This window comes from Oryctolagus cuniculus, chromosome 6 (genome assembly GCF_964237555.1).
Source record: "Oryctolagus cuniculus chromosome 6, mOryCun1.1, whole genome shotgun sequence".
Classification (NCBI taxonomy): Eukaryota; Metazoa; Chordata; class Mammalia; order Lagomorpha; family Leporidae; genus Oryctolagus; species Oryctolagus cuniculus.
This window is the reverse complement of record NC_091437.1, coordinates 74772169-74789465: the sequence shown is the minus strand read 5'-3', so window position 1 is coordinate 74789465 and position 17297 is coordinate 74772169. Positions and strand designations below refer to the sequence as shown.

At 37.7% G+C, this 17297-nt stretch overlaps 1 protein-coding gene across 7 annotated transcripts in view; it reads right to left on the bottom strand.

Moving 5' to 3' along the window:
• Positions 1-17297, bottom strand: part of SNTG1 (syntrophin gamma 1) — a 913627-nt gene that overhangs the window by 328368 nt on the left and 567962 nt on the right. For 5 of the 7 annotated variants that reach the window (XM_051843715.2, XM_051843714.2, XM_070076590.1 and 2 more), the window contains one exon: positions 16389-16523. The exons of the other annotated variants lie outside the window; for them this stretch is intronic. In XM_051843715.2, coding sequence (XP_051699675.1) covers positions 16389-16523 — 135 coding nt within the window. The remainder of the gene's footprint in view (positions 1-16388; positions 16524-17297) is intronic. 7 annotated transcript variants of the gene reach the window in all.

Below are 17297 nucleotides of genomic sequence, written 5' to 3'. Positions count from 1 at the left end.
CACCCTTAAGTAATTGAACATTATGGTTCTTTTACGTTAAAGTTGAAATATTAAGGAAAAAATAAAAACTAATGGCCTACATGGCTCCTATTAGAGCACACAATACAACCAGCATTTTACGTCCTCACAGTAGTCACACCTTATCATTTTTAGCATTACAAGTCTCTTCAAAGCTGAATGTGCTGAATTTCAATTATTCCCATATAAAAACCCTGAAAATGAAAAGATTTGTTTAAACTCTGGGATTTGGTTAGTCAAAATTCACTTTTTAATAAAAGAATGCAACTGGCTATCCAATTCTGTTTCCATGCAGGTTGTAAAATTATTGCTATGTACATCAGTCAATAACAAGAAGGATCATGAGATTATAGTTATGATTTCACTTTATGTAAAATACTGAAAGAGGCACTTTTCCTCATTCAGAAAGGAGAATAAAACACATTTTTTTAATCAATTTCTTGGGGCCGGTGCTATGGCACAGTGGGTTAATCCCCTGGCCTGAGGTGTCAGCATCACATATGGGCTCCAGTTTGAGACCTGGCTGCTCCACTTCTGATCCAGATCTCTGCTATGGCCTGGGAAAGCAGTAGAAGATGGCCCAAGTCCCTGGGCCCCTGCACCCACATGGGAGACCTGGAAGAAGCTCCTGGCTCCTGGCTTCGGATCTGTGCTGCTCCAGCCGTTGCAGCCAACTGGGGAGTGAAACATCAGATGGAACACTTCTCTCTCTCTCTGTCTCTCCTCTCTCTGTGTAACTCTGACTTTCAAATAAATAAACAATTTTTAAAAAATCAATTTCTCTAACTTTGTTATCAAAGTAACTGATAATGTTGTTCCCTGGGGGAAAATTACAAACACACTGTTAACAACATGAGCACTTTTGTCTAGAAATTTCACTCCTTGATCTATTATATTACCTTATATAGAAAAATATTTACATAAATTATGTTGTCCTTGAGGGGCTGGCACCGTGGCGCACTAGGTTAATCCTCCGCCTGCACTGCCAGCATCCCATATAGGCGCCAATTCTAGTCCCAGCTGCTCCTCTTCCAATCCAGCTCTCTGCTATGACCTGAGAAAGCCGCAGAAGATGGCTCAAGTTCTTGGTCCCCTGCATCCACATGGGATTCCCGGAAGAAGCTCCTCGCTCCTGGCTTTAGATCGGCGCAGCTCTGGCTGTTGCGGCCATTTGGGGAATGAGCCAATGGATGGAAGACCTCTCTCTCTGTCTCTCTCTCTCTCACTGTCTGCAACTCTACCTCTCAAATAAATAAATAAAAATCTTAAAAAAATGTTGTCCTTATTTTCACAACATTATCTATTTCATTTCACTTTTGTAGTGCTTGCTGGCTAGTCATTTCCAGAACACTGAGACAGTTAGCCTATCAATCTATATTTGATCTTGTTAAAGTATTACACTGTTAATTATAATTATTTTTATAGAAATAATACAAATTTCACAAATCCATAATATTTAAGATATGCCTAGTATTATTTATATTACTACCATATTAAAAACTCATTGCATTTAAAAATTATTCACTCATGAAGGATTTCTTTTGAGTGCAAAGTTTTGTTTACTAACTTCATGCAGAAGTACTACTTACCAGCTCAAGCTGCTTATAGGGATGATGTTTCAAAGTTTTATGCAAAGTGAATTAGAAATGGGTAGGAACTGCAGTTGGGCAGAAAGAATAACTTTTTAATGTTCTATAACACAGTAGGATAACTAAGGCTGACAACAATCAAATATTTCAAAATAGCTAGTACAGAGGATTTTGAATGTTCCCATTTCAAATAAATGATAATTCTGGGAGGCAATAAATGTAGCATGGTAATCACACCAGTACACATCAACTACCCTGATCTGACCTTTGCTATACACATGCATTGACATATCACACTGCCTCCCATGAATATGTCCAATTATTGCATCTCTATCAAAAAATTTAAATCTTTATAAAAGTGAATTAGACAAAGGAAGTAACTTAGTAAACATTTATGACCACAAATAAAACTGTGAAACTAAGACAAACACACTTGAATAGTTAAAAAGCAGAGCATAGACAACCAACATCATGGTTTACCTCAAGCAGTCACCAAGGCAATGCAGTCTCCTTGAAGTTGTCCTAGGAGTTATGTAAATGAAATGCTCTCTTTTTTTCACTCATGGGAACCAGGATTCAGAGAAGGCAATTTACCCACATAGGGTGACTGAGCTAGCCAGAGATGAGGCTGAGATTAGAAGTAGGTCTATCTCATTTCGGAGCTGGACATTTTTCCTCCAAAAATAAACAAAACAAATCTCAGAAAAACAAGGAGCACACACACAAAACTACCTTTAGGTCTGACCTCTGCTTTGAGTCAGATATGCTGAAATGCCTGTCCGAGACAACACACAATAAGATGATGAAAATAATAAATAAACAAAAATAATGTCAAATATTTAACCAGGGTGAAAAGAAAAGAAAAAATAAAGCAGTCTCTTGTTAGGAATGTTGACAAAGTATAAAATTCCACAGGTAAGAAATCACTGTAAAATTAGTGGGCCTTGGAGTGAAGAGGAAGTTAGGCCTTGAGCAGAGTTAAGGGAGGACAAGCCCTGTGAAGAGGGCAGATGCCCTAATCTCTATTTACTATGACCCCTCTTCCAGTTCCCTGCAGGAATTGGCATATCTGGGCACACATCCAAATCTCTGTCCCCATAGGTGTTGACATGTCTGGGTAGGTGTTCCACTTTAGTCTTCTGCAAAAGCCCTTCTTAAGTTCCCATAATCGTGATCTCAAGTTCCCCACGGGTGGTCCTGGTTCCTGCAGGTTGCAACTAAGCCTGCCAATGCTATAACTGCTAACACATGATGCTGATGAGCTTATAAATATTGTAAGGAACCTGGATCAGATGTCTAGTCTTAGAAATTGATTCCACTGTACCTGTCAGTGTTAATAAACTGCTTCTGCTGATCCTTCACCCAGCCTCCAGTGCCTGTTTGAACTAAGGGAATTTAGCTTTCTATAACAAGAGCATCCATCAAGGGCCCATCTGAGGGCATCCACCAGGGATGACTGAAGGTCTCAGGCAGCGGAAGTAGCAGTATTGAGGTCACCAGCACATAGGATTCTTTTAGTGTGGAATATGAAATATCATTCCCACAACCCAAAGGTAGTATTGAAGAAAACTTGCCCACCTTAATCATTGCTCTGGATGAAAGAAGTATAAATGAACTCTCTGGAGAATTTGTAAACACAAATTGACACATAGGTGGGTTTGACATGACATTGACTACTTCTGTGTGGCCTTGAATTTGCAATAGAGATTTTCACTTAAAGAATATCTAGGTTGCTCTCATCCGCAGGCACCTGCAAATGCAAATTTTGTCTTTGCAACACATTACAGACTCCAAGGAATTCCCATGGAGAGAGCCAAGGAACATGAGCAGGCAGCGTGAAATCACAGGAGGAAATAGAGCAGAAGGAGTGAATCAGCAGAACAACCAAGAGAAACAAATGACAGATTGACAGCAGACCCTGACATTCCAGACCTGTGTGCACAGGCTGCGTGATATGATCAATAGATAGGGAGAGATGAATAGCATGGTAGGGATATAAAATAATTGAATGAAATATGGGACAAAACAGAATTTCTAAAAGTAAAAAGCATAATTAGAATCGGAGGATTCAACAGATAGTTGACATAACAGACTCAACCTAAGCAAAGTTACTGAGTAGAGAGGGGGACTGGAAGAGTTGCTTTTTTTACTCCACAGAGTGACAAACATATGAAGAAGGTAAGAGAATGCAGAATCAAGAGAGCCCATCTAACCTTCACCTAACAAATGTTGCTGAAGCGAAAAACAGGGAGAATGACCGAGAATCAAAAGGTTTTAAATGTTACTGGTGATGATACTTCAGATTTGAAGAAATCCATAAAACCTCATATTTAGGTCCCATCACTTCCAAGCAAAGAAAATGAGATCTTCAGATAGATGCATCAGAGCGAAATTGCAGATGGTCACAGCTGTAGGGGTGGAATGGGCATAAATTCTTCAATTGTCAGAGTTCTCAGAAAGAAAACAGATTCTGTACAAAGAAAAACTAGTTGGACAAAGAGCAGATTTTCCCGTATTCTCAACCTCAACATGGGAGCTAGAGCATCAAAATATAATAAAACGAAGCACACTGAAAACCTTGTCTCTCTCTGCACCTAAATGTACATATATATGCACATATATGTACCCATGATTATATATGTCTATATGATACACATGTATCATAAGAGAAGATTTATATTGTTTACATGTAATAAACATAAAGACCAAGGGATTATAAACATAAAATGCAAATAAGCTTTCTCTGTGTTAAAGAAGGCAATGATCAGGGATTTTCTCCTGGCCCCGGAAATATTAGCAACAATGGACATCTTATGCTGGTGAGTGACCTATGCTTTACCAAACTCTTGTTGTTTAAATTCGAATTCAGGGGCCGGCTCCGTGGCTCACTAGGCTAATCCTCCACTTGCAGCGCCGGCGCCCTGGGTTCTAGTCCCAGTTGTGGCGCTGGATTCTGTCCCGGTTGCTCCTCTTCCAGTCCAGCTCTCTGCTGTGGCCCGGGAAGGCAGTGGAGGATGGCCCAAGTGCTTGGACCCTGCACCCGCATGGGAGACCAGGAGGAAGCACCTGGCTCCTGGCTTCGGATTAGTGCAGCACGCTGGCCATAGCGGCCATTTTTGGGGGGTGAACCAACAGAAGGAAGATCTTTCTCTCTGTCTAACTCTGCCTGTCAAAAATAAAAAATAAAAAATAAATAAATAAAATTAAATTCAAATTCAGTTGTGCAAATATATCTTTTTGTAAGTATGGTAATTCTGTAAAAATACAAACAGTAATACTATAACTGTATGCAAATAAAAACAAGCATTGTTGTCATTAAAAATTTATTTTTTATTTGAAAAAAAAAGAGTTATATAGAGAGATATTCCTTGCATTGTTTCATTCCCCAAATGGCAGCAAGGGCTGTGCATGCTGAAGTCCAGAGCCAGGAACTTCTTCTAGGTCTCCCACATGGGTGCCGGAACCCAGAGACTTGGGCTCTGCTGCTTTACCTGGTATACTAGCAGGGAGCTGGATTGGAAGTGGAGCAACAAGGAATTGAACCAGTGACCATATGGGATGCTGGCAGAGCAGGCGGTAGCTTAATTGGCTACTCCACAGTGTCAGCCCAAGCATTATTGTCTTAATAAGCCACTTTCAGTCCCCATCTTAATTCCATGGCTAAATTTTTACTGCTGTGTGATGAAGGAAAACTAAAGAAAACGGTCTAAGTTTGTTTGGTAAAGTTCTATGTTCTGGGGCCCAGCGTTGTGGCACAGCAAATTAGGCTGCAACCTGACGTTCTGGCACCCCGTTTGGGCTCTGGATTGTGTCCTGGCTGCTCCACTTCTGATCCAGTTCCCTGCCTATATTCTTGGGAAAACAACGGAAGATGGTCCAAGTCCCTGGGCCCCTATACCCACATGGGAAACTTGGAGGATGTTTATGCCTGGCATAGACCTGGCCATTGTGGCCATTGGGGAGTGAACTGAAGGAAGGAAAATCCCTCCCACACCCCCCCCCATATTTCTCTGTAGCTCTGCCTTTCAAATAGATAGGTAAATATTGAGAAAAAAGTTTATTAATTTTATGTCAATTTTTTTAAAAAGTATTGTTTAGTTATTTTGTTTATTTATTTGAAAGGCCAAGAGAGAAAGGGTGATGAGGAGGTATCTTTTATCCACTGGTTCACTCCTAAATGCCTGCAGCAGCTGGGGTTAGGCCAGCCCAAAGCCAGGAGCCTGGAACTCCATTTAGTCTACCACGTAGGTAGCAGGGATCCAAGCACGTGAGTCATTGTTCACTGCTTCCCAGGTTGCATTAGCAGGAAACTGGATCAAAAGTGGAGGAGCCAGGATTCACCCCAGTGCTTAATCTAATTCACAAGTTCAGTTATCACACAGTGAAAATATATAGGACAACAAAAGCTTCTTCAGGTTTTCTCTTTCTCAACTTCCTCCTATCACTGCTTTCTTTTCACTAGCAGGTGCCAACCCTTACTCGCCTTTCATGTACAGCACAAACTATTTTGATGTGGTTTTAGCTTTTTCCATACACTTGAAGCAGTTGTAAATGGAATGTGCTGGAGTCAGATTATGATAGTGTGAACACAGTGGCTTCTCTTTGTTTCACCTCTTGGAATCAATTGGCCTTCTCTCTTTCAGACCTAAAATCTTTCCATGGAAGAACTCATTCCTTTGAATACTATTCAGTGGTTGGCTCTGTGTAAGTGCAGAGACTACCGGGGTAATTAATACACAGCCCCTGCTCTCCAGGGTCTTGTGGCCTTTTGGAAGAGGGAAACATGTCAGTAGAGAAGGAGAATAAATGCCATCACAAGCATGGAGAGAAAAATATGAACAGGTTCAGGGGGACTCCCATTTTCCCCAAGACTATGGAGCTGATGTTGGCTTTGTTCATTTGTTTTGAGTTCAATATCTATAGATCATTCTCTAGGACCCATCCTGATGGAGTTCTTCAGGGCAATTCTGGCTAAATGTGTCTCAAATCAACGTTTTTTTCCCTCTTCTTTGCACTCTGCTCTTTGCCTTTAGAGGCCTCTGTTTGTTGATGTCAGCCCATCTACCAGTCCAAGGTTACCTCCTTCTCCACTGTGTCCCACAAGCAATTAATTTGTTGCAGGACACACTATTCCTGATTACTGCATGATTTTTCATAGTTGGTAACTTTTGCACCCAGCTGCCCATCCGCTTAGACAGTCTACAATGCACACATGTCTTGAAAAATTATGCATAAAATTTCAAACAAGTCACCTTCATTACCTCCTATGGGAAGTAGCACTGATGTTGAGTTCTCTAACCTATGTTATCACCAGGAGTGTAGACATGCACACTGTAACATGTTTCTATTATATACAACACACATATACATATTACAGGTAGAGCCCTTACCAGGTGCTGGTGTTTCCACACTGTTTTACATACATCAACTCAATTAATAGTTAAATGATCTCTGTTGGATATATATTATTATCTCCATTTGTCTGATTTATACTTAAAGAAATAAAGTAAGTCTCATTATTCTCCTCAGGTACATATAATGAAGCTACCATCTCACTAGTAAGTGAAATAACCTGACCTACATTTAGTATAATTTCAACACCAATGCTTTGTCTATTTACATGGATACATATTCACATAGCATGTGGGATCATGGAAGATATGATATAGCTGATAATACATATAAAAGGTTTTAAAATAATTTAAATTAATTTAAAATAATTTTATGAAATATTTTGCATTAATTTATGTATTTTACTTGAAAATTAGAGCAAGAGAGAGCTCTTTCATCTACTGATTCACTTTCCAAATATCACAATAGCTGCCAGGACTGGAACAGACTGAAGCCAGGAGTAGAAACTCCTTCTGGGTCTCTTACTTGGGTGAGCAGGATTCGAACAACTAAACCATCATCTGCTAAGTTTCAGGAAGCAACAGCAGGGAATTTTATTGGAAGTCAGGTAGCCTGGACACAAGCTGACACTCCAGTATAGGATGTGGGCACCCCATAGAGTGATTTAACTAGTTGCACAACCCACGTTTGTATCCTTTAAACATTAATATCAATGCCTATAATGAAAGATACAAGATAATTTACTTCCATATGTTTTTGTCTTTAAAGCAGATTTGTATAAATCAAAAGTACTTATTAGAATGGATCAGTTTTTTTGGAATACAACCTAGATGTCCATTAGTTGGTAAACAGATAAAGCAAACATGAAATGTATATACACGATGGAATATTATTCAGCCATAAAAAAGAGAAAATTCTGCCATTTGTGCCAGCATAGATGAACATGGAAGACATTATGCCAAGGGGAGTAAATCAAATACCGGAAGAGAAATGCCACTTAATCTCACTCTCCTGGATAATATAATGGATGAGAGAGTAGAATTGTGGTTTCCAGGAAGTGCAAAGTGGAGGAGGTGGGACCCTGCTAGCCAAAGGGTATACATTTTCAATTATAAAAAAATTGCATCTTGGGTCTAACGTACAGTTTGGGGGGAGATCGATTTTCAAATTAATTGGATTGTGAAAATAATAATATATATAAAGTCATTTACATCTTGAATGTAGTCATTTGGCCCCTAAAGACATGTAAATCAGGAAGGGACCACATATGCTACAGTTTTCCTTAAGATTACCTCAGACAGTGTTAATTTCTGTAAGTATGCTCACTATGGTCACGCTACAACAAAACTGTCTAATGATGCATTTCTCAGAAGGCATATATTGTTTAGTAATGGTTGACTATATATATAATATTTATATAATCTTGTCAATTAAATATTTTTTAGAATATAGAATAAGCAAAGAATACAATTTCACTGAAAAACCTAAAAACAATAATCACTAGCACAAGAGAACTTCTTTTTAAAGTTTGAAAAATACATATGATTTGTATGTTGTGCATGTGTGTGTTTGCACAGACTCCAATTTCTTTGCTGATATATTTCTATGAATGACTCTCTCTGTGATATGGCAACATGAAATAAAAGCACAACTGGTCACACTCATGCAGAAGTTTGCAGGAACTCCAAGACGAATAATGGCAGCATCATGCTCCTTTAATGTTATGTGAGGGAAGTTAAGTTTCACTGGTGGGATTGCTAATTGCATGGTTTCTATCCCAAGGAAAACTTGAGGAAGTAGCTGTGTTGATTATATAGTTTATTAATGCCTGTCAGTACTCTGCTGAGGGAGTGGTGGTACTGATGCCCTATTTGGTAGTTCTGCAGTGTTTAAAATTAATCTCCAAGGTTTTCTTATCTTTTACTAGCAACATTTATGAAACTGGTGTCTCTGAGCTGAAAAATATACCCATCTTATATGGATTTAGAAGGCCCATTGGCTTCTAAAATATTTCTGTCAATATTTAAAACTAGCATAAGCTAAATTTAATCTTCTTTCAGAGCATGTTGAAGGGACAATGTCACTAGGACAGTCATGGATATCTCTGACTTTGGCAAATCATTCAGAGGGATGACAGGGACTGGATGTTTCATTTCTGAGCCCCAAAGCAGGATGATCACTTCCTTTTATGTTAACTCATGCTGTAGTTTTTCTATCTGACAAGTGCTATGTATCATTCTGATCAGTAGTCACTCTACTGTCTGTACCTAAAGATCTTGAATAATTGCTGTCTATATTTTGTTACTATTTCTCCATTATCCTAGATGAAAACCATTTTATTGGATATGAATTCAATGCTAAAACTTCAATCATACAATCTCTGAAAAAAATCATGCAATGTTCCTGACAATTAGCTAATACTAGGAATTGGGACAAAATCTTCAGCCATTTTGTTGGCATGAATCACAGTAAATGCATTGGATATATTGGTTGTTCCTCACTAGCTGACTCTGGAAAGTGGAAATGCTTATAAACCTTTCTAAATGATGAGTGTTTATAGGATTAGCTGCATTTAGCTGCATTAACTAGAATAAAAGTGTCAGATTTATTAAACATGCCAAAATATTTTTCCTTTGCCACACCTCCCCATACCTTTCAGATTACTTGAGTTTTTTTGTTTGTTTGTTTGTTTTTTGTGAACCTTCAAATCCTAGAGGCATGAAGTGCTGAGAAGGTATAAATTCCCCTGATTGAGGTCACTGTTGAGTCACCATCATTATGAACTCACATTGATGGCGTGCTGGAAGCTCAACTCTACATTCATTTGCTACTACAGTCCATCAGATTTGTTAATCCTTTGACTGCTTGCTGCACAATGTTGCTTCCTAACTCTAGACTCATGTTCATGAAATAAACCTCTTCCAGTAGTCCCTTCATTGTCGGCACTGATACCCTACCTCTTCACAGATGTCCCACATTGCACACTTACCATGAATGTTCCATTCTGGATGCCTGCATCTGAAAAAGCCCTACCATGACTTCAGAACAAGGGGCTAAGATGATTGCATAGCATGGATGCCTGGGTGGTAGCTAGTCTACTAACTTGATGTTCAGACCCTTGCTTGCCTTGTGTTCTCAAATTGCTCCTTCTTGTACCTTGTGCCTCACTCCACTGTTTTTTTCCCTCCTTGGTTAGTAGGTTGATGCCAGGTCCTGTACCTCCTCTACCATCTATGGTTCTAGTGTACATACATAATCAGGTCCAGCACTAGCTTCCCAGCCCTGGACTTCTCCCACTGTCACCGCTGAATCTCAATGCTTTCTCTCAGCCTGAGCTGGGCAGACTGTGAGAATCAGGTGTTGACAATCCCAATAGCAGCCTTTGGCTAATGGGAAGGTTTTGGGAATATAAATAGCAACTTCATTCTTTTGTGGAGTATAGGAAACCTGCAATATTGTATACTTTCCTAGAAGATTCAGCAGATTGGAGTTTCATTTCTCCTCCTTCAACCTAGTGAGTAAATCTCCCGATAAGAATTCCTGTCATTAGTCTCATTGGACTATTTCCTGATTCTCCAGTCAGGGCTTCACAGCATTTCTCCCAGATAACATGTTCACAGACTTGTCTGAAGGCTTTAACCTAACATCCATCCTGCCTTAGAACACCTTAGCTTTTCACTAACTTATTCAGAATGTTTGTCAACACTCTTTTTATTATAAATACTTAGATGGTCTTTCTGCTTTCAAAAGCTGCATTTGTCTGTCCTGATATCCTGCCCTCTCAAACACATCCTATAAATAACAAGTGAAGCTATCACTGTAGGAAAAGCACACTGGCAATGCATCCTGTTAATATAAGGACGGTGCATCATGAAGGCCAAGTTCAAAGAGGATCGCTTTTTTTCCAAGCAGAGTGGTCTGAGGTCCTCTATCAGTGTGATAAGTTTTAAAAATCAGACAAGCGGAGTTCTTCCAGAGAAAATCTGATGTCCAAGAGTGTAGTGTACTACATTCCTTCTTGTAGGTTGGATTCCCACAGGTACAGAATGGGATGGTAGTATTTTTGTATTAGAATGGTCCCAGGAGGCAATTACAGGTAAAGGAAAGCAAGAAGCTGAGCAGAGAAAAAAATTAAAACAAGAATACAGGACTATCTCAGATAAAGTATTTGACAAATTTCTGCACCCAATACTGAAAAAATTCAATACTTAAATACCTAGAAAGAGAAGGAAACTACCTCATCATAGTAAAAATAATATATGAAAAACCTATAGCAAGCTTCAGATTCAAAAGGGAATGACTGGCCGGCACCATGGCTCACTTGGCTAATCTTCCGCCTGTGGCGCCAGCACCCCAGGTTCTAGTCCCGGTTGGGGCGCCGGATTCAGTCCCGGTTGCTCCTCTTCCAGTCCAGCTCTCTGCTGTGGCCTGGGAAGGCAGTGGAGGATGGCCCAAGTGCTTGGGCCCTGCACCCGCATGGGAGACCAGGAGGAAGCACCTGCCTCTTGGCTTCAGATCGGCACAGTGCCAGCCATAGCGGACATTTGGGGGGTGAACCAATGGAAGGAAGACCTTTCTCTGTGTGTGTGTCTCTCTCTCTCACTGTCTAACTCTGCCTGAAAAAAAAAAAAAAAAGTGAATGACTGAAAACTTCTCAGATTAAGAGAAAGACAAGTATGTCCACTCTTGCCATTTCTATTCAACATAGGACTAAAATTCCTAGCCCACATAATTACTAAGAAAATGAAATACAATGCATCCAAATAAGAAAAGAATGACTAAAATTATCTTTGTTCACAGAAGAAATGATCATATATATTTGAAATACTGAAAAACAAACAATATAAGAGGAAACAGAATCAGCATTCAAAAATTTATTATGATCCTATACACTAAAAATGACCAATTCAAAAATGTAAAAAAATTAATTATATGATGTCATCTAAGAAGATATTATTAAAAATTAACATAGTTAAGAATATGAAAGGCCTGTACCCTAAAAAATAATATAATGGAAAAATTTTAAAACACATACATTAATGAAAATATTTGCCTAATTCATGAGTTGTGAAGCTTAATATAGATAAAATAACCATGCTACCATAGTGATCCACACATTAAATGAAATCCATTTCAAATCCCCAATAATATTTTTTACAGAAATAGAAAAAAAGTTCTGAAATTTATATGGAAACTCCAGGAACCCCAGCAAGCCATAATAACCCTGAAAAAGTACAAAGCTGAATGCCACATACTTCCTGTTTTAAATTTTGCTATATAGTTACAGTAAAAAAAAGCATATTACTGGCTTAGCAAAAAAAAAAAGAGACCAATGATCTATAACACAGGGTTAAGAACTATACTCTTACACATACAGTAAATAGTGTTTTGGCAAGGATTCCCAGAAAAAAATGGTATCAGGACATTGGACACACAGATGTAAAGACTAAAGTTACATCCCTACCTAACACCATAAAAAGAAATTAACTAAAATGCATTGAAAAATCTACAAGTGCACACTAAAGCCATTAACTCTTAGAATAAAATAGGGGAAATGAGTCTTGATATTGGATTTTGCAATGGTTTATTAGACATGACACAAAGGTACAGACAACAAAAGAAAAAATAGACAATTGCATTAGAAGTAAAAAGTTCTGTGTATAAAGGACACTATCAACAGAGTAATAAGGCAAACTACAGGTTGGGAGAAGATATTTTGAAGTCGCAAAGCTGATAAGAGATTGCTATCCAAGTTTATAAAAAACTCCACATCAAAAAATAAAGAACCCAATTCAGACATGGGCAAAAAAATGAATATACCTTTTTTCCAGAGGGTATATGCAAATGATAAATAAGCATATTAAACAATGCTCAACATTACAAATCTATTGGGAGATGAAAATTCAACTTTGTATCAATTTTAATAGATATTATCAAGGACACATAAGGCAATGGGTTTGACAGGGATGTGGAAGAATTTAAAACCTTGAGTATTGCAGTTGAAATATAAGATGTTACAGCCACTATGACAGAAGTATGGTGGTTCCTCAAACATTAAACAAGACTTTCTTTAGCAATTCTACTTTTGTGTGTATATGAAAAAATAATTGAATGTAGTGATTCAAATGTTTCTATATTCATGCTAATGGTAATGTTTTTTCATAGAGAACAAATGTGGTGATAACTCAAAAGTCCACTGTTGGATAAGTGGATAATATGTAATACAAATATCTAGGAATATTACTCAGCCTTCAAAAGTCATGAAATTTGGATACATGCTTCAACATGGCAAATTCTTGGAGCTATTACACTAAGTGAAATAAGCCAGACACTGAAGTTAAATATTATGTGATTCCACTTACAGGAGTTACCTATTATAGTCAATACAAACAGACAGAAAGTAGACCAGTAGTTACTAGGAGCTAAGGGAGGAGGAGCAAGCGTAATTATCATTTATTAGATACAGAGTTTCAGTATGGGACAATAAAAATTCACAAAGTGGAAATGGTGATAATTATACAACAATGCAAATGTACTTGGTACCGCTGAACTGTGCATTTACAATTGACTTATGATAAATTTATTTTTATAATATATTTTACTACAAGTCAAAAAAAAGTCTCACTGGGTTATAAAACTGTGGATCTATTTCGGAACTATCCATCTGTAATGTTCTCTTGATTCATATGTTCATATTTGTGACAACATCACACTGTTTATTATTATAATTTTATAGTTTTTTTCTGAAGTTAGGAAGTATGAACATTTGAACTTTATTCTCCTTATTAAATATTGTTTTGACTATTGCAAGTTCTTTTTACTTTCCTATAGATTTTATATATATATATATATATATATATATACACACACACAAAACCATATTGGTGCTTTTACTAGTTTGCAGTATTTTGAGAAATGCAACAACTCATCATTATTTATTCTACAATTCATGATCTTGTTATTTTTCTCCGTTCGTTTATTTCTTTTTAATTTTTCTCATCATAATTTTGTAGTTTTTATGGTAGAGGCCTTAATTATCTTTTGTTAAGTTTATTTCTACAGTATTTTATGTGTTTTGAATTACATGTTTATTTCATTTCCCTTACTTGTTGCTAGTTACAGAAATACAATTAACTTTGGATATTATTCTTATTTCCAGAAACCTGGTTGAATTAGCATTCTCTTCTAGTTTTGTGATTTCTTAAGATTTTCTGTTTATAATATCATAACATCTATAAACAATCTTGCCTCTTCCATTATAATTGTGGACTACTTATGACTGCTATAACAGAACAGCAAAGGGGCAAGCATTTGATCTAACAATTAAACCTCCAACTGGGATGCCCACATCCTGAATCAGAATGTCTGGGTCCAAAATCCACTGTGTTCCCAATTCCAGTTTCTTGCTAACACACCCCTTGAGAGGCAGCAAGTGATGGTTTAAGTAGTAAGGTCCCCGACAGTCATGTAAGAGACGCGGATTGAGTTCCTGCTTTGGCAGGACCAGCCCTGGCTGCTTGGAGAGTGACATAACAGGTGTGAGCTCTCTGTCTCTCTGATCCTTTGTCTTCCTGTCTCTCTCTCTCTTAAATAAGTTAATAAACTTTTTTTGAAAGAACAATATCTAGCAGAAATGAATCAAGTGATGATTTTTGACTTCTCACTCTCAAATAAATATTCAATGCTGGCTATAATGTTAGTGAGGAGCGCTCATATTTGTTATCAGATAAACATTATTCATATTTTGAGGAAAATATTTTTTATGAGTTAGTGCTAAACTTTGTCAGATGCTTTTAAAATGTGTTGCTATGGAGGGTGTTTCTTCTTAACTCTGTCTGAATCCTTCCAAATGTTCTGAGCTTTATGTGTATGCACAACTATCCTTGAAAGTAAGATCAAGTCTGTGAGGACAACTCATAAAGTCCATGGAAAAACAGAATTAAATATGTTCATTTTTGATGTAAATACATGCATCATTTTATCATAACAGGCATTTTCATGAGGATTTTGAGGATCTCGTTGATACATGAAATTCAAAAAATTTTCCATCAAAATAAAATTAGGTTTTAATTCTATTTTCCATGAACTTTTTAAAACAGCTTGTATATGTATTAGATATTTTGACAGCAAAATTTAAAATCAATAGCTTTATTTTGGCATTGCAATGTTGTATTTTTTCAATTATAATTTTTGATTAAGGATATATAGTAATTATATGTGCATAATATATTTATTACACAGAGTTATGAATCATACCTCATCACTGAAAAAAAAGAAAGAAATCGACTGCTACACTGCTATTCTGTTATTAACCAAAGGGAAGAAAGGGCAACTGCATGGGAACAGTTTAATCAGCCTTGACATCCAGGCTCATGATTCAAGATGATTTAAATGGTCTGTGACAAAAGAATAGTTAACAGTCTGCAAAATGTCCATTATCTTTAGTTGGAAAAGGCCTATTGATTTAGGACCTTGTGCAACTCCCATGGGGTGTTAGCCAGAAGTGATGTGAAAATTCAAGTTCAGCACTATATACTACCAAGAAAACCCTCCAAGGTAAGTCTGTTAATAAGGCACAAATTGGATTGCCATGCTAAAAAGCTACAGCTGTCTGGGGAAGTCAGGAAGAAGACTGTTGGGTACTTTCTGTAATTTCCTTCTAAGATTACATATGGCAACAATGTTGATGATATCTTTTGAGATACTACAGAATGAATGATAAAGTCAAGAAATTATCATGTTCTTTGATAAAATTCCTTTTGTTGAATTATATCAAATCTCACCTACAGATGTCTTATACAGCTGCACTCAGGTGCTAGGATGCAGACCAAGCAGATTTGTGTGATAATGTATGACTTTTTGAGGCTGAACTTTCAGGAGCATAAATTCTTAGTGGGTGTGAGAGCACTGGAGAGAACATGCTACAATTCAGGCATGATTCTATCAAAGCGGTCGACTTTTCCCTCAGGCAAAAGCCCAGGGGAAAAGCATTCATGCAGAGTGCAGTGACCATGACCTACAAGCTCCTGCTCCTGTGACCCTGAGACAGGCGCCACCACAGCACCACCTCCAATAGTTCAGAGTCATGCAAGATGAAGACAGGGCAGGAAGCACTGCCATGCAGGACTCTCAGGAAATCTGTATGTGCAAAGGTAGGATGCACTTTCTCATAATCATCCTATCGCGTTATGGCTGCAAGGGGTCAACAGATACCAAGCGGGAGATGGACCCTAGGGGATGTGTGTGGACCCAGGCCAGGTCCTCATGCAGAGGCATTCCACTCATAGTGATGTGAACAAAAATGACAGGCAGGACCATTGACTATGTTCTGAAATAAAAGAAAAATATATTGAGAATTTCCTGTGGATAAACCTGCTTATGAACAAAAGGTTAAAACCAAACACTTCGACAGAAGGAAAAGCTACTTACACCGGAATAGAAAGGCTCACCAGACACACATATCACATCCTGCTCCTGGATCATCAAAATATCTTTGGCTAGGTGCAGCCGGACTTTGAAAGGCTCTTGATTACCATCCTGCAGCAAACAAATCCCTGTCTTTGTCTTCAGATAGAGAGAGAGAGAGAGAAGAGGAAGAAAGAAAGCAAAACAGAGAAAAGAAAGCGTACTTAGTTCATATGTTATAATGTTACCATCTATTTACAACAAAATATGGTGCACAATATTTTGGAGCAGGGGAAACTGCATTCTGATGAGTCTGAAATTTAATACACAATGGAGTAATGCAGAGAAAAAAGAACCATTTCCAGTATAGTGACTCTCAAATAACAGACGCTGTGTCAGAAAACTCACAGAAAGATTTATAGCATTGGGATGTGACATATGTCGTATATTCAAAAAATAATGAAAGCCTTGTTAAAATTTAAAACTAAATGAAACTGCAACAGTTTTGTTGAGATATAATTCACATTCCATGCAATTCAACCCTTTAAATTGTACTTTTTGTGTTTTTTAGTATATATGAAAAACTGCAATCCTTACTACCATCAATTTTAGAGTATTTCCATCTCTGCAAAAGGAAATACATTCTCCCCATTTCTCCACACCACCTCTCCCCAGCAGAGGCAACCACCAAGTCTAATTTTGTCTCTGTTATTAATGTTAGTAATGAAAGGTTAATATCTACACTAATTGCCACTATTTCATTATTCCTAGTCACCAACTCTCATGAATGCATACATGCATACATGTATGCACATTAAATAAATGCACATGAACACACACACCATGCATATGACAACACATACACATGAACTCACAAGATTACAGTCATGCACATACACAGGAACACACATCACATGCATGCAAATGTGTGCA